Here is a 23590-nt window from a genome sequence, read left to right as displayed (position 1 = left end):
AGTGACTCAGTTTATCCAGTGTTGCCTGCATTTGGTTTTGTCACTCTTTTTTTCAGCCATTCTGATAGGTGGGTTTAACATTTCATTGCGCCTTTAATTTGCATTTGCATGATGGCTAAAGATGTTGAATAGCTTTTCCTAAGCCTATTTGCCCTCTGTTCATGTCTTTCATCCATTTTATAATTGGATTAAGAGGCAAGAAGTTACCTCTAGAGAGCTACCCTGGCTCTGGCTAACAGGCAGAGTAAGAGAATGTGAGGCCCCTCGAGACTCACTTTTCTTGACAGGGAGGGCAGAAGTGGGGCTGAAGCTATTAAATGTTCCTCAAATTAGGACTGAACTTGGATATGGAACAGGATTAAGAGGTGGGGGCATCTCTGGGTCCATCTGTGGAGATCTGGATAGGGCAGAAAAAGACGGGGGATATTGGGTAGAGGAAAAACAGTGGAAGGAGGGAGATACGGGGGGATGCCTCCCAAACGATGCTAGATTCACCAGTCTCAGCCTGCTCAATGGAGTGCAAGAAACTATTCTCCTAGACGTGTGGTTTTCAACTCTGGATATCCATTAGGATCCCCTCGAATGCTCAGATTCAACCAACTGAATCAGAGCCTCTAGGGATAAGCCCAGTCATCAGTGTCTTGAAGGTTCACCCCAGTTGATTCTAATGAGCTGTCAAACTTGAAAACCTTATCTGATGGTGTATTAGTTTGCTATGGCTGCCATAACAAGACACCACAGGCTGAGTAGCTTAAACAACAGAAATTTATCTCTCACAGTTTTAAAGGTTGGAAGTCCAAGATCCAGGTGTCCACAGGTTTGGTTTCTTCTGAGGCCTCTCGCCTTGGCTTGCAAATGGCCTCCTTCTTACTCCTTCTTCACATGGTTGTCCCTCTGTGCATACACACCCTGGTATCTCTTTACGTGTCCTAAACTCCTCTTATAAGGAAACCAATCATATTGGATTAGTGTCTACCCTAACGGCCTCATTTTAATTTAATCACCTCTTTAAAGGCCCTATCTTCAAACACAGTCGCATTCTGAGGTACTGGGTGTTAAAGCTTCAACGTATGAATTTGGGTAGGACACAGTTCAGTCCACAACAGATGGTATGAGAAACACCATGGTCTGAGAAATTCATCTCCCTTTTAGCCACCTTCCTGGAACTACTATACAACACTTCTGCCATCACCTCATTAGGTAGAAGTCGGTCATGTGACCATTCTTGGCTGCAAAGGAGGCTATAAATGTGGTCTTTTACTGGAAACATTACTGTCCCAAATAAATTTGGGATTCTTTTATTAAGAAAGAAGGAGAATAGGTATAGAACATATGCTACACTTTCATACCCAAGGCAGCTAGAAGCACCACCTCAATTATCATGTCCTTTCTACCCAGTTTTCCAGCCACAGTTTTCATGGGTTCAAACAAAACTGCTGCTTCAGAGACACCTGAGCTCACTCTCCCATCCTCCCAAATCCCATGTCCCAGACTATGCCTGCGTCCTCACAACTTAGCATGCTAAATCTACGTCATTCACTCACTCATTCATTCATTCAACAAATATTTATTGGTTACCAGTGATATGTGAGGCACTGTGATAGGCACTGGAGATAAATCAGAGAACCTGACAGACAGGGTCATGGTTCTCAGGGAGCTCACATTCTACAGGGGTTGATACACTCAAGATCTGAGAGCCATTAAGAAAATAATATGGGAAAATGTGACAGAGAATGACTAGGGTGGGGAAGGCAACGAAGGATTTTCTGAAGACGTAACTTAGATTTAATATTGAAATAACAAGAAGTACACAGTCAGCAGTGGGAAGATATAGGAGTTGAGCCCTCGAGGCAGAGGGAAGAGCAAGACGAAAGGCCCTAAGATATGGGCAAGCTTGGCAGTTTTAGGGAACAGCTTGTATGCCAGTGTGTATTGGGAGGACAGTGTTAGAAAATGAGGTGAGAATGGTTGGAGGGGCCCAATAACAGAAGGTCCTGTGGGCCATGGTAAGGACTCTGGGTTTTGTTCTTATTATGATGGAGCTATTGGGTGCTTTCTGAAAGGAAGGGAATTATTATTAAAATCTGCTTTATTAAAGCTCATTCTAAATGTTCCTTGGAGGACAGACGGAAATAGAGCAACTGTAAGATCAAGAGACAAGATTAGGAGGCTACTACACACATGACAGTGAGAGGTTACAGTCTCGTAGACCACAGTCGTAGCAATGGAAGGGGTGAGATGGGGTTTGAGATGAGATGTATCTTGGAAGTAATAAACTTGTTGATGAAGTCCACGTTTGTGGTAGGGATAGAGAGGAATTAAGTGTGTCTCTTGGAATGTGGATTTTTGCAGCTGGGTTAGGGCGGTTTTCTTCGATGGGGAAATGAATGGAGGACCAGCTTCGGTGCAATGCCAGAAAACTGACAGTTCTGTTTTGACCATGTCGTTTGTGGAGCCTACGAATAATCTGGGTGGGGAGCATGTGGTTGGATGTATAAGTCAGGAGATCCTGAGAACATTCTTGGCTGTGGAAAAAAAAAAACCCAAAACAAAACAAAAATCAAGCATGCAAGCAAACACACGAAAAACCCAACTGTACAGTTCAATCTGAAAATACAGGTTGATTCCACATATGAGCATGACACAGCTCCAGATTCTGGAAGGGATACGAAGACATATTAAAAGCCAACTTCACTGAGCTATAATTTATGTTCCACATAATGCATTCATCTTTTTTTTTTTTTTTTTTTTTGGCTGTGCTGCGTGGCTTGCCAGATCTTAGTTCCCCAAACGGGGATCGAACCTGGGCCCCTTGCAGTGAGAGCACTGAGGCTTAACCACTGGACTTAGCTATAAGGCTAAGGCTCTAGCCTGCCAGGGGCTACGAACTGTCAGAGAAGAAAGATATACGTGTGGCATATAACTATCATTCATCCACTTATTCATCCATTCATGCACCTAGTGCATGTCAAGCTTAGTGCTAAGAAGGGAAGATAGGACCATGAAAAACTTCAGACAATGTCTCTGTCTTCCTGAAGATTAGGAGTCGAAATAGAGAACTGCAAGTGGCTCTGGTTGCTAAAGAGTAAGGGAGGTATTTGGTGAGATAATTGGGCCCCCAAAAGGTCTAAACCCAGTGCACAGGCGCAACTCTTCCCCTTCTGCATGTCTCATTGACAATGCTGTGGCATGACCTAGAACATAGAGCTGTTAGAATAGAATGAGCCTGAACATTCTGTGCATAAATGGCTGAGGAAACAGCTTTCCAAACCTTCCACCCAGCAATCAGCCCTGATTATGTGCAGAAGTAGATCTCAATTTCATTTAATTCTCACAGTTGGAGTTGTATGACTAATTATTTTGTCTCTGTATCTAATTAAGAAGCTGAGGTTAAGAAGGGTCAAGTATCTTGGAAGAAAATAGCAGATCTATTGATAATAGGAAAGGGTTAGATTTTAAGCTGTGAGCTATTAACTAGTGTGGAATACTAGTTCCCATCCTTTAGGTCCAGGCTGAGGTAGTAGCAATGCAAATTTCTCAGTCAAATGCCTGGGATTCATTGGCCATTCGAGAATTTTAGGAACTGGAGAAGCTATAGGAAAATGAAAGCCTAACATACCATCCTCCTGCCTGCTTCGCATCATTGCTCCTGCCTCTGCTCTCTTGTTTTCTATGATAACGTCATCTTAACATTAGGTTTTGTTATTGACTGAACTGTGTTCTCCCAAAATTCATATCCTGAAGCCCTAACGACCAGTGCCTCAGAATGTGACTGGATTTGGAGATAGGGCCTTTAAAAGGTGATTAAGTGAATTTAAGGCTGTTAGGGGATACGTTAATCCCATCTGACTGGTGTGCTTATAAGAAGAGGAGTTTAGGACACACAGAGAGACAGCAGAAGTGTGTATACAAAGAGGGACAACCATGTGAAAAAGCAGCAATAAGATGGCCATCTTCAAGCCAAGGAGAGTGGCCTTAGAAGAAATCACCCCTGCTCACACCTTGATCTTGTACTTCAGGCCTCCAGCACTGTGAGAAACAAATTTCTGTTGTTAAGCCACTTAGTCTGTGGTATTTTTGTTGTGGCAGTCTGAACAGTCTAATACAGGCATTATGAACGTGTTTCAGTAGGTTATGAAGCAGGTAGAGTAGACTGTCAGAAAAGATGTAAATAAAGTGATGGTAAAAAATACCAATGATCAGCAAAACTGAAAGAAACGTGGTTAATTTGTACTACTATCTGGCAAAATAGACATCAAGCAATTGCAACCAAGAAGGCTACTATCAAACCATAGAAGAAAATGTATTGAGAAGATAACAAATTCTGAACTTACATTCACCCGATAACATATCTTCAGAAACATATATAGCAGTAAGTAACAAAGCTACAAGTAACAGAAAGTAAAATCCACTTTTGTGTATACGATAAGGAAGGATACTTGCTTATATAACTGAGAGCCCAGAGGTAGAGGAGACTTTAGGTTTGTTGATCCAGTGACTCAAAGATATAAAGACTCAGGCCCAATCTTGAACCAATGACTGTGGCTAGGGACATAGGATTATTGCGTGAGATCTAGAGTAACTCTGGTCTCACCCTTGGAACTAGCAGGCAAATTCCCCCCCAACATGTGACTGTATGAGGGAGGAAATGCACTAATGAAAATTTGAGACCACTTAGGAAGATGAGGAATGTATATTGCGTAGGTAAACAAAAATATCACCTTCAGGCACCATTTGAAAGCACAATTATCAACATGAGCATAATACCCACAGTACTCAAGCTCAAATGGTTTTCAACTACTATGCCTTTCCAGGTAACAAATACTTCTATTCAGGAAATACCTACATTGAATTAGTGGATGGGTAGTTACAAAGCACTAGAGCTCTCACCCCTGCAGAAAGTTTAGGAAGGACCACAAAGGCATCCATGGTAGCGTACTTAAATCTCTTTTTCTCTCTCAAATTTTTGGCAAAGCTTCTTCTTTACTATCGTACTTTGATATTATTGTGTCAGGATAGTTTGACTAGAAGGGAATGGATTCTTTATAGTTACAATTTCATCAAGTATTACCATTCTGTACACATACAACACAGAGTTCATAAAGACATGAAAGATGAGAAGCAAGAAAATTGTCAACATTTATGATCAGCAACAATTTCCTTTAAAGAGCACCATTAAAATTCAATATGGAATATCTTTAAAAGCTTCAAGCTTTTAGAAGAAATTCAGTCTCATGAAAATGTAATAAAATTAAAGAACATCTTCTGTTAATGTACATATTTGTAAATATGCAAAAAGGAATATTCCTCTGGGAACACTAGCCCAAGAACCACCGCAGCCCTGCCGCCTGGCACACCAGGACCCAGCCCATACACCAACAGGCTGGCACCAGCTCTGGGACACACTGGGCCCCTCAACCAGCTGCTCCTGGATCTGGCCCCACTCACCAGTGGGATGACGCCAGCTTTGGGACACCCCAGACCCCATACCCAGCCATGTCAGGAACTGGCCCCACACACCAGCAAACCGGCACTAGCTTCAGGACTCCAAGGCCCTGCAGCCAGAGACCCAGGAACCTGGCTCTGCCCACCAGCGAGCCAGCACTAGCTCCAGGACTCCCTGGGCCACAGCCCCACCCACCAGCAGGCCAACACCAGTTCCAAGACACCCCTCAGCCAGCTGCCGTGGGATCCAGCCCCACTCAACAGTGGGCCAACACCAGCTTTTGGACACCCCCAAACCCGGCAGTCAGCCATGTGGAACTGGCCCTGCCCACCAGCAGGCTGACACTAGATACAGGACCTCTAGCCCCACCACCCCCCACTGCAGAGCCTAGCACCACCCACCAGTGGGCCAGCGCTAATCCCGGGACTTCCTGGGGCACTGCAGCCAGCAGCCTCATGACCCAGCCTCACTCGCCAGTGGCCACCAGCCTCTGCACAAGGCAGGGCCTGGCAACCCACTGGACCAGGGGCCAGCCACACCTACCACACCACCCACAGTAGTGTGCTGGTCACAGCAGAAGGACACATGCAGCCCTAACAGGGGGCACCCTTAGAGCATATAGCTCTGGTGACCAGAGGGGAGAGCTCGGCTGGGTCACACAGGACGTCTCCTACAAAAAGCCACTTCTCTACGGTTGGGAAATGGAGCCAACCTACCAGATACAGGGAAATAAAACAGCAAATTGGACAAAATGAGGCAACAGAGGAATCTATTCCAAACAAAGGAACACGATAAAACCCCAGAAGAAGAACAAAGTGAAGTGGAGATAGGCGATCTACCTGATAAAGAGTTCAGGGTAATGATCATAAGGATGTTCAAAGAACTCAGGAGAAGATTGGATGAACAGAGTGAGAAGTTTTGAACAAAGATTTAGAAAATATGAAGAACCACACAGAGAAGAATACAATAACGGAAATGAAAAATATACTACATGGAATCAACAGTAAATGAAATGATGCAGAGGAATGGACGAGCAAGCTGGAAGACTGAGTAGTAGATATAACTGAAGCAGAATAGAAAAAAGAAAAAAAGAGAAAAAGAAATAGGACAGTTTAAGAGACCTCTGGGACAACAGCAAGTGTACTAACATTTGCATTACAGGGATCTGAGAAGGAGAGGAGAAAGAGAAAGAGAAAGGGGCAGAGAACATATTTGAAGACATGATAGCTGAAAACATCCCTAACCTGGGAAAGGACAGAGATATCCAGGTTTAGTAAGCACAGAGAGTCCCAAACAGGGTCAAGCCAAAGGAGACCACACCAAGACACACTGTAGTTAAAATGGCAAAAATTAAAAATAAAGAGAGAATATTAAAAGCAGCAAGGGAAAAGCAACAAATAACATACAAGGGAACTTCCATAAGGCTATCAGAGCAACTGGAATGAATCCAACTGGATCACGGTGTATGATCCTTTTTAATGTAGCGTTGGATTCGGCTTGCTAATATGTGGTTGAGGATTTTTGCATCTATATTCTTCACAGATATTGGCCTGTAATTATCTCTTTTGGTAGTGTCTTTGTCTGCTTTTGGTATCAGGGTGATGGTGGCTTCATGGAATGAATTTGGGACTGTTCCCTCCTCTTCAATCTTTTGGAAGAGTTTGAGAAGTATAGGTATAAGTTCTATGTATGTTTGGTAGAATTCACTGGTGAAGCTGTCTGGTACTGGACTTTTGTTTGCAGGGAGTTTTTGTTTTGTTTTAATTACAGATTCTATTTCACTTCTGGTGATTGATCTGTTCAAATTATCTGTTTCTTCTTGACTCAAATTTGGCAGGCTGTATATTTCTAGACACTTGTTCATTACTTCTTGGTTGTCTAACATGTTGGCATAAAACTGTTCATAGTATTCTCTTATGTGTTTTGGGTTTTGTGGCTTTTTTTTGTTTTTTGTGGTATTGGTTGTTGCTTCTGTTTCATTTCTTATTTTGTTTATTTGGGCCCTTTCTCTTTTTTTTCTTGGTGAGCCTGGCTAGAAGTTTGTCGATTTTGTTTGTCTTTTCAAAAATCTAGCCCTTGGTTTTATTGATCTTTTCTATTTTTATCTCTATTTTATTTCTTTCCCTCTGCTCTCTCCCAAAGAACTGACTTTGGGATTTTTTTGATTCTTCCTTTTCTAATTCTTTTTCTCTTTCTGTTTATTTGAGATTTTTCTTGTTCCCTGAGGAAGGCCTGAATCGCTATGTACTTCCCTCTGAGAACTGCTTTTGCTGCATCACATAGATTTTGGAAGGTTGTGTTTTCATTGTCATCTGTCTTGAGGTATTTCCTGATTTCTTCTTTGATTTCATCACTGACCCACTGGTTTTCTGGTAGCATGTTGTTCAGTCTCCACATTTTTCCAGTTTTCTTTCTGTGGTTGATTTCTAGTTTCATATCATTTTGGTGATGAATGATGCTTGAAGTCATTTCTATCCTCTTACATGTGTTGAGGTTTTTTTTCTGATCTAGTATGTGGCCTCTCCTAGAGATCGTTCCTTGAACGCTTGAAAAGAATGTGTATTCTGTTTATGGGGGGATGTAGTGTCCTGTAGATATAAATTAAGTCCAAGTGGTCTACTGTGTCATTTAGGGCCTCTGTTGCCGTATTGATCTTCTGTCTGGAAGATGTGTCCATTGATGTCAGTGAGGTGTTAAAGTCTCCTAGTATCATAGTATTCCTGTTAATTTCTCCCTTTACGTTTGTAACTATTTGTTTTATATATTTAGGTGCTCCTATATTGGCTGTATATATGCCAACTAGTGTAATATCCTCTTCTTTATTGATCCCTTTATCATTATATAATGTCCTTCTTTGTCTTTATGGACTTTGTTTTAAGTCTATTTTGAATGATATCTGTACTGCTAAGCCCGCTTTCTTGTTGTTTCCATTTGCATGAAATAGCTTTCCATCTGCTCACTTTCAATCTGTCTGTGTCTTGTGCCCTGAAGTGAGTCTCTTATAGGCAGCATATTGTACATTCTTGTTTTGTTTTGTTTTTTTATCCATTCAGCCACTCTGTCTTTTGATGGGAGCATTTAGTCCACTGATATTTAAAGTAATTATTGATAAGTATGTACTTACTGCCATTTTAAACCTTGTTTCCCAGTTGACTTTGTAGTCCTCTATATCTTTCCCTTTGGCCATTTTAATTATGCTACGTCTTGGTGTCACTCTATTTGGGTTCTTCTTGTGTGGGACCCTCTGTGCTTCCTGTACCTGGATATCGGTTTTCTTCTTTAGGTTTGGGAAGTTTTCAGCCATAATTTCTTCAAATACATTTTCTATCCCCTTTGCTCTCTCCTCTTCTTCTGGTACCCCTATTATGCATATGACTGCACACATTATGCGTATGATTATGCATATTACGCATGCTTTATATTATCCTATATAAAGGATAATATAATGTTTCATATATTTCTTATATAATGTCTCATATGTTTTCTTCATTTTTAAAAATTTGTCTTTCTGTCTGCGGTTCTGATTTGGTGATTTCCATTACTCTATCTTCCAGATCACTTATTTATTCTTCTGCTTTGGCTAGTCTGCTATTTATTGCTTTTAGTTTGTTTTTTATCTCGGCAATTGAGTTGTCTAGTTTTGATTGATTTCTCTTTAGAGTTTCTAGTTCCTTGTTGCAGGGACCTGCATTTCTATCAATAATCTTTCTTAATTTCTTTAGCCTTTCTCTTACCTCCTTTCTGAATCTGGGGACTAGTAGACTGGTGAGGTCTCTTTCATTATTTGTTCCTTCAGGGGATTTCTCTTGTTCTTTTCATTGGGAATAGTTCTTCTGTTTTTCATTCTACTTAACTTTCTTTCTCTCTGAATTTAGGAGAAGCATGAATCTACTGTGTTCTTGAAGGGGTGTTTTTAGGTTGGAGGATTCCTGTGTAGACGGTATGAGTCCAATATTTTTGGTGCAAGGGCTGGTTTTGGTGTGGGTGCTTGCCACGTATTTCCTTAAATTGTGCTGGCCCTTGTTCCCTTGATAGGGGGTGTGTTTGAAGTTGTGTTGACCAGAGCCTGCACTGGTTGTTTGCTGGGTCCTCCTCTTTGCTCGATGGCTGTCACAGCCCTGTTGGGGCTGGGGTCTGCTTCCCAGCTGTTGGAGTAGAAGCCCTGAGGGTCAGGTTCAGTCAGGTTCCATTGCCTCTGAGCACACGCCCTGATGCAAAGGAGGTGACCACTGAAGCTAATGAGGTCCGTGTGGTCACCACAAACCTATGTGCCTCCCGTGCAGGCATCCATGGTTCTGTCCAGAAGCAGCCCAAGGTTGCATCCCTTTCTCTGTTGTGTTCATCCCAGACCTAGTGCTGGGCTGTGGTGTGGAGTAGGCTGGTGCTGGGGGCCGGGGCCCTGTGGCTACAGGAATTGAGGTGGTTGTGCCGCTGCCTGGAACCTGGGCTGCCTCTGTGAAAGACCTCTCCCAGAACCTGTCAGCTCCAGATCTGGCTCCAAGCTGTGGTGTAGAGTGAGCGGGGCCAGTGTGCTCCCACCGTGAAATGAACGGCTGCATACGCCTGCCAAGAGCCCGTCCAACCGAGACGCAGTTCCCAGCTGCTGTGCCTTTCCATGGTGCTATCTGGTGCACGTGCTGGCAAAGTCCACCATGGGCAGACCTGCCCCCACTGTGTGCACACTGACAATGGGCACTGTGGCAGGACCTGCCCCCACTATGTGTGGGCTGACAATGAGCTCCTTGGTTTGGCCCAGACCATACCCCAGGCCCTCCAGGCTGTCTCCACACATCTAGATCAAGTCCTCTCCCTGGACCTGTCTACCTAAGATTCCATACTCAGCTGCTGTGTGCATCTGTGGCCCCACCACCACCTTGTGTGTGCTTTGGATTGGGAAGTGCAGCAAGGCAGCAGCCGCCAGTGCCAGTCTCTCTCTGCCCTGATTGTTAGCAAGCCAGCATCCATGCATTCCTTGTGAGTAGAATTTAGGCTTTTCCATCCCCTCCATCTATCCCAGTGGATTTTCCGGCAGGCAAGGGGGCTCCCCGAGGCAAGGGTCTGCCTATGTGTACCTTTCCTCCTCTCTCCCAGGGGTGCCAGGACCATCCTCATGCCTTTAAAATTTTTTCTGTCCTTCCTGGATACGTAGAGATATTCCTTGCAGCTTTGGTTGTGCAGGAGATCTTCTGCCAGTTTCCAGTTGGCTTTCTGTGAGAATTGCCTCACATGTAGGGGTATTTTTGATGTGTTTGTGGGGAGAAGTGAGCTCCACATACTCCTACTCCACCATCTTCATCCCCCTCCCCATTTGGGAGACTTTGAATTGCATCAAAGTGTCCCATATAAAAACAGATACACTAGACTAAATTAGAATTTCAGAATCCAGTGATAGTCAACTATTGCAAGTGCTTGTCATTTTTTAGAGAGCACAGGATATGCCATGTTTTTCCAGATTTTGTGGGAAAGAAAGGTAGAGCATCATGTACATTTTAGATTATCGCTGGCCCCAAACAGGCTACATGAAGTAGATAATTAAAGAATCATCTGGTGATGTTACGGAAATGCAAAGTCCATTGACATAATTTAGTCCTCAAAGCCTGCTTTTATTCTAAAGAAAACTGGCAAAGGTCACTCATTTACATCATATGGGAACATATCCACCAGCAGTAGATGCCAGTGTGATATCGTAACAAGGAAACAATGTGGCTGTTTACGTAAAAACCCATCTCACAATACTTTCAAAGTCTATAGTTAGAATTATTTGGGGGGGTGTGGCAAAAAAAATAGTTACAATGAGTGGATAACAAGAGCCAACCTAGGACCACTTCAATTCTCCCTGTCTGATAATTTTTGAAGCCTTGAAACACACTTATTTAATTTTTAAATAGTCTTCACGCGGATGGGATTTTCAAACTGTATCAGAGAATCATACCATCACAAATGACATAGTCTATGAGCAAAAACCCTGTAAGGAATCCCTGCCTTCTCGCCCCTTTCCATCCTTTGGCCTCAAAAGAAATTTTCACGGTGGATGTAATTTTCTGTTTCTAGGCTGTGGTAGTCCCCAAGAATGAGCTCATCACCTAGAGCTGTTAAAATTTACACTGTGCTGGGGGAAGGGAGCACACTGAGTACTCTGACAGGGAGCACTATCTACAATTGTTTCTCTTCTTTCCCATTGCTTGACGCTGACAGTAAAGTCACTTCTAGTTAATTAACGAGCTTCTTAAAGGAACAAAGAAAAACATGTTTCGATTACCATTTCTATAAAGGCACAGCAATATCTCATAAGTTATCTTGGATAATGTTACCAGATTAAGTCAATTTTACTTTCTGAAAGTAAATTGACATAGGATCTCTACTTGAGTTGTACATATTTGTGTTTGAACCCAAAGCATTTGAGTATTTGTGTTTAATTTAGCAGCATCACAAATGTCTGTTATTCTCCTTTCCCATTTCTCCGTGTTAAACAAAGCCACTAGCACTGACCTCCAAAACGTCCACCCCAAAACAGAAATATAAAGGAAGTAAAAGTTGTTCCCGGTAAACCTTGCCAAACAACATTCAAGAAAAATAGCTTATCAGCCTGCCTCACCTAAACAGACACAGCACCTGATACATGCAGTGCCTAAACTGCCTAGCTCATATAAGCTGTGTTCATACAGGTGTTTACCCATAGCCTTAACGTCCCTTCCCCAATGTATGTTAGAAAGAGCTGACGGGCACCCACTGGTGTAACTAAATATATTTTTAAATCCTAAAATAACTCCTGGTAATCATCGCAGGGAAAGAATAAATGATACGACCTTTAGTTCTGACAGGAGAATATCTGACCCTTCCCAAGTAAATTTATAATTAGAACTCCAGGGTTTGCCTTTTGGTGAAAGAAGTTGACCTCAATCACCATTAGTGGATTTGTCCATTACAGAAGCTACAGTTGGGACAGACATCAGGTCTTGATGTCAGATTCCATCCAGTAATCTTGTATACAGATGCTTCCTAAATGCATCTTGAGGTTTCATAATAGGCTCTATTGTAAACACGTGGCTCCATTTTCATACCCTGCATTTACATGTGTCCCATAAATAATTTTCCAAAATTATCCAAGTAACAGCAATGTGCCCAAACAGAGTCACTCCAAAAAATCACTACTTCCTTCAACAGGCTTAGAACTACAAACACAGTCTGTTATCCTTACTAGTATATTCAAATTTAACCATGGTGCAAATTTGGTCTGTTGTATTTTCTTCAGGTTATTTATGTAGCCATGCCACGTTGCAGGGTGCCGGGAAAATAATCCCACTGCTTGTATAGCATTAAGTTTGCCTAAGCCAGCAAACGCGCAATATCACATCAAATCTCTTTTGGATATACAGACAGATCTTCCGTTTTCTGCACCAATCAGCAAAAGAGGTGTTTGTAAAACTGCAATAAAAAAAAAACAAAACTAAAGTATATTGTATATTCTCCTTTCCCTTTCTCTGTCCTTTCTAGGAAGATGCAAACAAAATATAAATGCAGTAATATCTAATTCAGATTCTGCTCACTTTTAACTTTTGGAATTCCGTAAAGAGCCATAAAGTCTGCAATATTTCTCTTTAGAGAAAAAGAGCCATAAAGTCTGCAATATTTCTCTTTAGAGTGTTTAAAAATAAAAGAAGGAAACGTTTTCAACTAACGTCTAGCATTTTATACCACCTTTTATATACACAAATACTTCACTTATTAAGGATAAGTTTATATTTATACCTTAAAATGAATCCGAGGGCCTTACCTGGCTTCAGCTTGGATTAGTTCTAATTACTGGTAGTACTGGAAATTATTTAAATGGCACTTTAAAGAGGTCCTCTATGATCTCAACTTTTCAGTAACTGCGGATGGCTTTCCAGTTAGTCTGAATAAGGAAGGCTGAATTATTCTTAATTTTCTTTGGAGACTCTTGTGGGTGATCAAAACACAAAGTCTGGAGCCAGGGTGCCTGGGAGTAAACCCTGGTTTGGCACCTATAGGTTCGGTTACCTCTTAGGCAAGTGACTTAACACGTCTGTGCTTCCACTTTCTCATCTTTGAAAACTGGAATAATAATCATAGTACCTAGTTTATAGAATTGCCAGTATTAAAGGGGTTGACATTTTAAAGTGCCTGACACATGGTAATCATTATATACATTTGTTTTCAAATTAACAGCTAAAATTCACTTATTGAGTTTGCTTTAATTTCTCTTAGACTTGCATGAAATTACAGCAACAAAGCTTACCTGTACCCACCGCTTAGGTTTTTGAAGTGGTCCCTAAAATATGGCAATGGTTATGGATTTAGGGAGGAACTAGTCCATTGCTATGTGTTAATTTATGTGTTGAATTTCACGTATTATTAGGAAAAATAATTAGCACACGAAAGAAGCACATTAGCACATTAAAAGGGGGTTGGGGCAGGTGAAGCCAGCTTGTGTTCTGAGGAAGATCATCCGGAGGCACCACCATCAACGGGAAGCCCAGGAATGTGGGCAATCTCAGATCTCCAGGTCTCGTGAAGAGAACGGCCTCCTGAAACATGCAGCCGGGAGAACCCTGCTGTCACTATCCTACACTCAGGAGGCTGACCCAGCTTTTGAGCACCGTGGGCTCCTAAGGCTATGGTCACGCGGATGCGGCCATCAAGTGGCGGGCCCTGACAGTTACGTGGCAGGCCCAGACCTACCGGCCATGTCAGCACCATGAGCCCTTAAACCCTGAGCTCGTGTAGTCTCTCTGGACCTATTGCCACTATGATCATGTGGTAGATCCAGCTTTTCAAGTCGCTAGAGCATGGCAGACTCCTAAACCTTGCCCATCATGTGGATTCATCCTGTCATGTGGCCCTCACTAGCTAGTGACATGTGGAAGCCTCAGCCCTCCAAGTCACAAAGGTGACCCGCTTCTGAGAGTCGTATGGATGCTATGGTCGGTCACATATCCCCCTTGGTCACACATCAGGCTCAGCCATCTCTATTTCGTGAAGATTGCTGGCTACCAGAATCTTCAGATCCCTGAGTCAACACGGATGTGGCCGCTACCATCACATGGCAGGCAAAGCGCCTGCCGTCATGTGAACACCGCACCTACCCTTCGGCTGTTGGTTGTGTATATTCTGCGGTCATGGGACATGCTGTGGTCTCCTGAGGCTCAGTTCTCTCGGTCACAGTTCACGATTGAGAGCTCCTGAACCCTGAGGTCACCTGCATCCTTCTACTCTGTGGCCTCAGCCAGCCAAGCCCCTGGAAGTCAGGTAGGGCCCCACAGCGGCGCGTTGCGTTACGTTACGTTACGTAGGTCGCGCAGTCACGTGACGCCATAAGGTCGCGACCGAGGGGGGCGCCCTTTCAGCGTGTGGAGAGCCTGCCGAATGGTCGGTAGCTCGGCTTAGCCTTCTGAGGAATCAGACCGAGAGGTGAGGAAGACCTTTAGCATTAAGGTACTTGTCCTGGCTGAGGGGGAACTTTGATGAGGCTCTGGCTCTGATGCCAACCTTTCCACCGGCTTTCATATTCTGCCACAGTAGGCGGTAGACGGTAGGCGGTAGTCGGGTAGGAGGGGCGCCCGCCGGTACTAGAGGTTTACTCAGAATTGGCGGGACAGCGGGCAGCAGGCGTTCATGGACTCCTCTCGGCAGCTAGGCTCGGGAAACTGGGTGGACCCCTCCCTTCCCCCTTCCTTCCCAACCCCCACATTAAAGCCCTACTCTTGCTTATCTCTCTTCCGTATTCGTATTCACTGCCTGCCATGTGATGGCGTCCTCTGTGCTCCTCCGACCACGTTTGTTATTAGGGACACCAGAGAACTCCTAGATGCCAGTTCGTATTGATGATTTGAAATCTGATCTGAATTTCTGTCTCTTAATTTGTTCTGTAGAGAGAGGCAAGGAGAGAGACTTTGTTTAATTTGATATTTTTTCAGTAAAAGTGTGGAAGTAGCCAGCACGTTAAGGTTCAGAATTTGTTTTCTGTATTTGCTTTGCCGATCAGTAGCTTTTCGAAGTGTGTGGGGGGTGGGATGCCATAATCTTTTTCTGCTTGGACTGTCTAAACGGCTTAAATTAGTCCAGCCAGACACTATTGGCTTCTGATTTTCCTCCTGACTTTCTAACCATTCCTTGTTACATTCCTTGAAAGCTCTCCCCTTTCCTTTGTGTGGGAAAAAAACAGTGAATTTATTTAAGAAAACCATATTAAGTAAAATTATAGATGATACATTTCATAAAAATCACGTAGATGGTACTTAATGAGTAAAATGCAGCAAGTAAAAGATGGTGTTTACATTTGTGAGGGATTTAAATATTGTTTGAGAGATGGTTAAAGGGGTGATATATATATTTTTTCTTATATAATAGCCATTTCTTTCCTCTCATTTCAGCACTTTCAGGTTTGCTCTACAAGACACTATGTCTGAGAGACATCAACAACAAAAATGTTTTTATCCATCGAAGAAATATGGGACATACAAAAATGAAGGTAAAAAGGATTTCTATATTGTCATATTTTTAAGATCTCAAAGAATAGGGTAGTGTCTTAGCTTGTTCAGGCTGCTGTAGTAGAACACCATGGACCGGGTGGATTACAAATTACAAAAATTTATTCTTCACGGTTCTGGAGTCTGTGAAATCCACAATCAAGGCACCAGTAGGTCCAGTGTCTGGTGAGAGCCTGCTTCCTGGTTCATAAAGGGCTGTCTTCACGCTGTATCCTCACATGGCAGAAAGGGCAAGGGAGCTCTCTGGGTCCTGTTTTATAAAGGCACTAATCCCATTCATGACGGCATCTCCCTCGTGACCTAATCACCTACCAAAGACTCTACCTGCAAATACTGTCACCTTGGAGACTAGGTTGGTACATAAACATTCAGTCTGTAGCAGGTAGTTTCCTCAAGCTATATGGGAAAGGAACATTTTTCCACAGACCACTGGAAGTACTAGTGTTCCTCAGAAAACCTTTTGGGAAAGCCTGTTCAAAGTAAATCTCTTCTGCCGCATTAATACCTTGTACCTTTGTTTACTAAGAAGAATGTATGCTTACTAATAATTATAATCTGTTCTTCTCATTAAGAAACCACTTATTGCTAACTGATTTTATCTTACGTCATTAGTCGTTCTCTCTTTTGCTTAATCTTTCCAGTTTTTCATTCTTTACATATAACCTCAATTTATGTTTCTGATATCATGACGGCAAGCAGTAAGTGCATATGTGCTAGTCATTAGAAGTCTTAAAAATAAAATAAAATGCCCCACTCTTGAAGAAATGATACAACTTACCCGTAAGGATGAGTGGATGAAATAGCTCTCATTTTATACCAATTTTCCACACTTTTTCAAAACTAGTTTGTTATTATTATTTAATCATTATAGCTGCCATTTTTTGAGTTCCTGTTTTATGTCAAGCACTGTGGCAACCTTGTCATACCAGTTTTCTCATTTAATCCTCAGAAAAATCCTGAGAGGATGTTAGTTTAATTTACAGATAAGATACAAGAATCAAGATAGGCTAGATTATGCTGTGGTAATAGACAGTCCCCGTATCTCAGGGGCTCATTCCTCACCTCGACTACATGTCCATGGCAGGTGCATGCCCCTCACAGGATGGTGGACTTTGGGGGTCTGAGCCATTCTTACTGGAATGACTTGGAGACCCAAACTGACAGAGCAGCCATCACCTAGAAAGTTGTCAGTCTCTGTGCCTGAGGGGAAGAGGACCCTGCAAGGTCTCAATCCAACAAGCATATGTTCTGGCCCAGAAATAGCACATGTCACTCACAGCCCATTAGCCAGAACCAGTCACATACACAGCCCTGCCCAAACAAAGGAGGTCAAGAAGTACCAGCTCTTCCAGGTCGCTGGAACAGGGACAAATGGAAACACATGGCAAACAGCACTACCGCACGATGGAATTGAGGCTCAGAGAGGTAAACTACTCGCCTAAAATCACATACGCAGTAAGTGACAGAGCTTCACTGGATTATTCTATCAAATACTTGACAAGTCGATGTCTGAGATTGCTTGTGTCTGAATCACCTTGATGAGGGAGGTCTCTAGCCCTGTTCAGGCACCCGATGTAGTTGGTCAGCCGGGGGACTGCGGTAGCTGCTATATAGCTCCCTTTTACGCTTTCCCCTCGGCAACGTTATTTCGGAAGGAAAGTGGGTTCTTGCAAATGACTCTGACTCTTCCTCTACACCGTATGTAGACCACATGCCCTTACTGCTCCCTTTAAAATGTGAATTTTTCCCTTTCATTGCTGGATTTTCCTGAAAACGAGTTGGTTGCCCGGCATTCTCCAAAGGTCACCAGTAAGGTTCCTCTTTGTTGTTGTTATTGTTGATGAGTGTCATTATGAACTCCTGGCTTTTGAACATGTTGGTGGGCTTCAAACCACTGTTATGTGGTGTTGAGAAGAGGAGTGAAATGATTTGACTTGCGCTCTGCTGCTGGGTTGAAAAGAGACAGGTAAGGGAGCCAGGATGAAAGCAGAGGGGCCAGCTGGACAGCAGTACAGTCCAGGAGGTAGCTGTTGGTATCTTGGCCAGGGTGGTGGTAATGAAGGTGGTGAGAAGTGGCTGGCTTCTGGACATACTTTGAGAGAGGGGCCGAGAGAATCTCCTGACCAGTTGGATGTGGAGTGTGGGAGAAAGAGAGCACGCCAGGCCCTCTCCGAGGTTTGGGGACTGAGCAAGTGGCATTTGTGGGTCAAATGCCCTATCTGTGTTTCTTTTCACTTCCAGTGCCACACACAGAAAGTCCCAAGGTTGTGAGTAGCAGGATTGCCCTGACAGCGGGCCACACAGGGAAAGCAAGAGCTCCCCAGAGGAGTTCATCTGAGGCCTGGTTGTAATCAGTCCATCGTGGAGTGATCAGCAGTGGGCGGATCTTTACTCATAAGCGTGCCCTGAGACAACATGGAATAGTTAATGTACAAAAGGCACAGCACACAAACCTAGAGAACCTTAAGTATTACAACCCAAAGGAAGCTGGTTTCTAACAGTGTAATTACCATAATCCTCCCTCCCCACAAGCCACTAGTATGATTTTCTGCTGGTTCACTGTTTCAGTGGAATGCGTTAAAAAATAAACTACCCTTAGTGAATCCACCCATGGGAGAGAGAATTGACACGATCTTATTTCTGCAGGTGCGGAAAAACTTCCAAATCTTTTGACATGGTGAATTAGATATGCTGGAGGGGAGAATCTGTGGGTGGAGGGGTGAAAAGCAACACAACTGCTAGGAGTGAATACAAGGTGAGGTATACCCAGGACACTTTCTAAGCGTGCCTGTAGCTTCAGTATCCAGTACAGTAGATGTCAGAGTAAAGAAAATGAACAAGAGCCAAAGAGAGGCCTTACAGAATGGTGAAAGGATCAGTACACCAGGGAGACATAAAGATCCTAAATGTGTACGCACCAAACAATGGAGCCTCAAAGTACATGAAGCAAAAACTGATGGAGATGAAAGGAGAAAGTGCCAGATCTATAATTATAGTGGGGGCTTTCCACACCCACCTCCCCCTTAGCAAGTGACAGAATTACTAGAGAGAAAATCAGCAAGGATATAGGAGACCTGAATAACACAGTGAACTAATAATGAGATCTGCATGACATAAATAGAACAGTCTGCCCAAAAACAACAGAGTACGGTTTTTTTCCCCGAGGGTCTCTGTAACATTCACCAAGTTAGACCATCTCCTCGACCATCAGACAAACCTCAATAAATTCAAAAAGAATTGAGGGACTTCCCTGGTGGCGCAGTGGTTGAGAATCCACCTGCCAGTGCAGGGAACACAGGTTCGAGCCCTGGTCAGGAAGATCCCACATGCCGCGGAGCAGCTAAGCCCGTGCGCCTCAACTATTGATCCTGCGCTCTAGAGCCCGCGTGCCACAACTACTGAAGCCCGCATGCCTAGAGCCCGTGCTCCGCAATAAGATAAGCCGCCACAACAAGAAGCCCGTGCACCGCAACAAAGAGTAGCCCCCGCTAGCCGCAAGTAGAGAAAGCCCGTGTGCAGCAACAAAGACCCAATGCAACCATAAATAAATAAATAAATTTATTTTAAAAAAATAAAAAAAAAATGATTTCAAATCTCCCAGAGTGTGTTCCCTGGCCATGATGGAATCAAATTAGAAACCAGTAATGGAAAGCAAAAAGAAGAACCCCTAAACACTGGGAAATGGTGGTTGACACATCATTCCAGGTTATCATTCACACCCTTGTTATAGAAGGGCTGAAATTAGGAAGAGTTGCCTGCTGAGCTGAAAGGCATTTCAGGCTGGCCCAAAAGAGAGCTCACTCTGGGTCTTGCAAACAGAGTATTGTTCAGGGCAAGGCTGGAGGGAGGGAGACAGTTCAGGAGGCCGTTACATCAGTGCCACCTGACATTAAAGCTGCAAGTGCACTGGCAAAGGAAGACCAGCTAGCTTGCTGGTTGTTAGTGGAATCGGTTTGGCGGCTCCTTGGATTTGGGAAGCATGAGAGAGGTATTGGTGTGGTTGCTGGAAAGTCCTGAGAGAAGGCAAGATTCGGGTGCCTTCCTGGTATATATATGACTGGTGTCCAGTCTAACCCATGGACGCATACACCTCGGTTCTTTATCAGTCCTGCTCCACTGTTTTAAAAGTTTCAACGCAGTTGTCCTCTCCTCCTTCTCCTCCCTCTTTGTCCTCCTTGTGGTCCTCTTCCTCATCCTGCTCCTCCTCGATTCTTCCCCTGATAGTGCCATCTGTCGGATAAGGCTGTCCTCTCTGGACAGGCAGAAGAGTGTCCTTTCTGAGGCTTGTGGGACTGGTCCCTTAGGCCAGGTTGGCACTTTGCCTGCCCTACCATGCTGTTAGCCTAAGACATGGTACGTGGTAAGTGGGCCACAGATGTGTCTGCAAACTTGTATTTTTGTTCCTCTTTTCAGAATACAGTGATGGTGGTAGACCAGCTCAAGGAAGAAAGAAAGGTTGGAGTTCTTTCCCAGGTAATTCTGGCGAGAGGAGCCCTCATTATGAACACGATAGATGTGAGCCTCAGCCCTCACAGCTCAAGGAGGATGATGGAAACGTCGTGAAGAAGGATGTCCAGGAGGACCCCGAAGTAAGACAGTAAGTGACCAGGCAGCAGGGTTTGTGCACAGCAGCCCCTGGGACTATGCACCTCTCTCACGCTCCGTGGACTTGTTTTTCTTCTCTCACTGCAAATCTGAGGCATGCTAGAAGGGAAATAATGGTTGAGCAATCCTAATTGTAGTGCTGGTGTCAAAGACACGAGGGTGTACAGAAGACTTTCTTAGCACTTATGGCCACTCACCCGCCTTCTCTCCACATGCCCCCTGCAGCTCTCCCTGTACCATCCCAGGCAACAAGAGAGGAGTGAGATGGCACAGTGAAGGCCACATGCATACTACTGTGTGGAGAAAGAGAAAACCTCTGGAGAGAAAAATGGGGGAGAACACACAAGATGGAACCCCAGGGAGCTGGTTCAGGGTCACAGTGAGTATCCTGAAAAATGTATGGAATGTGCAGGAGGGAAAAGCCCCGGGGGAGTTGTGTTGGTCTCATGTAGAGATGCTGGTTTATTTCACTGGGGACAGTTTGTAATCTGTCCCTTTTACTAGCAGGAGTTAACAGTCTTGTTCATCTAAGGGCAGATTCAGAGAAGCAATGTAAAGGGAACAGGCTGACCGTGAGGAGAACAGAGGAGCCTGTCTCAAAGCAAAGATGGAAACTACTGCCAAGGATATGGAGCAACTCCACATTGGAGGTCTCAGCTTGGCAAGCTGAGTGTGGGAAATGGAGGGCCGAGCCTCTGGAGACCTTGTCTGAGGGGCAAGCGGTGTCTGCACCGGGTAGGATCTCCTGGAAATTTATAAAAGGAAGATCATCACTGACACCTTGATTATGTGGAAGAGAGTTTGGAGAGAAAGAGTATTTAGGAAATCCATATTACGCACACCCATAAGAAATCATGCCAGTGGTCCCTTCTTTACAAGCCCTTTCAAGCTCAGTAGAAGGCCGGAAAGGAGCAGGAAAAGGTTCGTCCTCCAGCCTAAATTCCCTGTTGTCTGTCCTCTCTCCCATCGCTTCTTTTCATCCTTAGATTCCTCATGGGATAAAGTATGACAGGACATGGCTAATGAGCTCAATCCAGAGACATTGCAGTGTCCCCTTCACTCCAGTGGACGTAAGAGAGGATGCCGAAGCCAGACGCGTGGGCACAGGGAAGGGGGAGAGAGAGACCAGGTTCAGCAGGGTCTGCTGGCTTCTGAAACTATTGCTGTTGCATTCAATCCCTGTAGTTCCACTTTGTGAAAAATGGGGCTCGATTCTTTGTCCAGGGAGTTAGCACTGCCTCTGCATTGATGGATGTCAGCTACAAGATTCGTGACGAGGAGAGCCAAGAGGTGTGTGTCGAGGGCGTTACGTGTACCTCGTCCTGAGGAAGGAGTACAGGCCAGGGGCTGGTTTTCTTCTTTGGAACTAGAGATCCTGGTGCTTACCCCACCTCTTCTTGCTGTAGATACCTGTCTTTGTCAGGCCCTCCGCTGTTCCCTACTCTGTGCGGTATAAGTTGAAGCCAGAAGAAATGGAGCAGCTAAAGGTAATGCAGATGCAAGGCATGTTGTGTGCCAATGCTCAGACCCACCTCTCCTTCCTCCAGACCCCCGTCCCCCTCGCCCCCGATTTCCCTGCCACCACCACAGCCTCAGAGCGGCGCTCTCCATCTCTCACTCTGCAGCTGACTTTGATCAAACGATTTGATGTCTCCAAGCTAGCTCTTGACCTGCAGAGGCTCTACGTTGACCCAGGTACGGCTGACAGCAGTAATTCTAGGGCGTGCGAGGGCAGAGCGGTCTTTCTGGAGGGAGACGTAGGGATGGTAACGTGGGGAGGGGCTGGTGCTGGCCCCACACCCCACTCAGCCATCTGGTTCCCTCCCCTCTCCTTCCTGAAGACTTGGTGGGCTATGATATTGATATAATTCTGAATCGAAGAAGCTGCATGACTGCCACCCTGCAGGTCATCGAAAAGAATTTACCTGAGGTGAGGTTGTAGGCCCAGTGCTGGTATTAGGGTAGGGCGTAGAAGAGATGGGGAGGAGGGCAGATTTGTCTCCAAGGTCCTAGATAGTAACCTTCACTCTACCTCTTCTTGCCCCAAAGCTGTTGTCCTTGAACTTGAGCAGCAACAAACTGTACCAGCTGGATGGCCTGTCTGACATTATACAGATGGTCCCCACAGTCAAGATCCTGAACCTCTCCAAAAATGAGGTGAGAAGAGGGAGCCAGGTCAAAGTTGGGTTGAGAGTGGGGGGGGCATGTTAGTGGCCATCAGAGTGATGACAGGAGGCAGGTGATGGTACCTGTGTGGAGGGAGGGGTCTGGGGGTGCAGGGATCCGGATGTCCCTCTTTCCCTGGGATTCCTTTTCCCACTTCCGCCCCATATTTCTCAGCTGACGTCTATGCGGGAGTTGAGCAAGATGCGAGGGCTGAAGCTTGAAGAGCTGTGGCTGCAAGGGAACCCGTTGTGTGACACCTTCCCAGACCAGTCCACCTATGTAAGGTCAGTGTGAACACCCTGCCACCCTTCATGGTGACCTTCACCCATGGGAGCCTAGACTATCTGTGACAGTGCCCCTTTGCCAAAGGTGGCAGCCCTGGTCTTCTGGGAGGATCACAGGCCCCACCTTCTGCTCTCTCTGTGCCTCTCACCGGTGAGGAGTTTCCTTCCCCTGACCTGCTCACCTCTGCAGGCGCTCTGGGGTCTGTTGCCAGCTCTCTGCGCCCAGCTATATTCCAGCAAGACCTCCCAAGAGTGTGCCCCAGAAAGCAGGGCTTCTCCTCCTCACCAGGACCAGGAGTGACCAGCCTTGATCCAGATGCTGGCGCCCTGGACTGAGAAGGGTCCTCCTGTCCAGGGCCTCTTGCTGAGAGAAGCCTTCCTTCTTCGTGCTGAGATGGGGTTTGCCTCCCCCATTCTGAGAGGGGCCCTCTTCCCCTTCCTCCAAATGGATCCCCACTCCTCTCCCAGGTTGACATGGGGGCTTTCCTGCGCCATGCTGAGGGCTGAGGCCATGGGTGGCTGCTGTCATGACATCCATTCTGCTGGCCCAGTGCCAGGAGCTGGACCCTCCTTGGGAAAAA

The 23590-nt window shown here is 44.8% G+C and overlaps 1 protein-coding gene across 1 annotated transcript; it reads left to right on the top strand.

Annotated features, from left to right (window-relative positions):
• The first annotated feature begins 20681 nt into the window (after positions 1-20681).
• Positions 20682-23159, top strand: LOC149744231 (nuclear RNA export factor 2-like). The gene is made up of 8 exons (XM_089904263.1): positions 20682-20938; positions 21546-21629; positions 21745-21849; positions 21966-22046; positions 22185-22254; positions 22401-22489; positions 22609-22716; positions 22900-23159. The coding sequence occupies exons 1-8, from the start codon at positions 20843-20845 to the stop codon at positions 23017-23019; spliced, it is 753 nt and encodes a 250-aa protein (XP_089760389.1). The 5' UTR covers positions 20682-20842; the 3' UTR covers positions 23020-23159.
• Positions 23160-23590: the final 431 nt, after the last annotated feature.

Source organism: Delphinapterus leucas, chromosome X (genome assembly GCF_059928025.1).
Source record: "Delphinapterus leucas isolate spDelLeu-1000000601 "Yukka" chromosome X, BTC_Dleu_Yukka2, whole genome shotgun sequence".
Lineage (NCBI taxonomy): Eukaryota > Metazoa > Chordata > Mammalia > Artiodactyla > Monodontidae > Delphinapterus > Delphinapterus leucas.
Note: the sequence above shows the minus strand (reverse complement) of the source record. Positions and strands in the feature narration are given on the sequence as shown.

Coding starts and splice junctions, on each gene's coding strand:
- LOC149744231 (XM_089904263.1), top strand. CDS start 20,843: ATGCATACTACTGTGTGGAGAAAGAGAAAACCTCTGGAGAGAAAAATG. Junction 22,490..22,608: donor TCGAAAAGAATTTACCTGAG/GTGAGGTTGTAG, acceptor CTTGCCCCAAAG/CTGTTGTCCTTGAACTTGAG. Junction 22,717..22,899: donor TGAACCTCTCCAAAAATGAG/GTGAGAAGAGGG, acceptor CATATTTCTCAG/CTGACGTCTATGCGGGAGTT.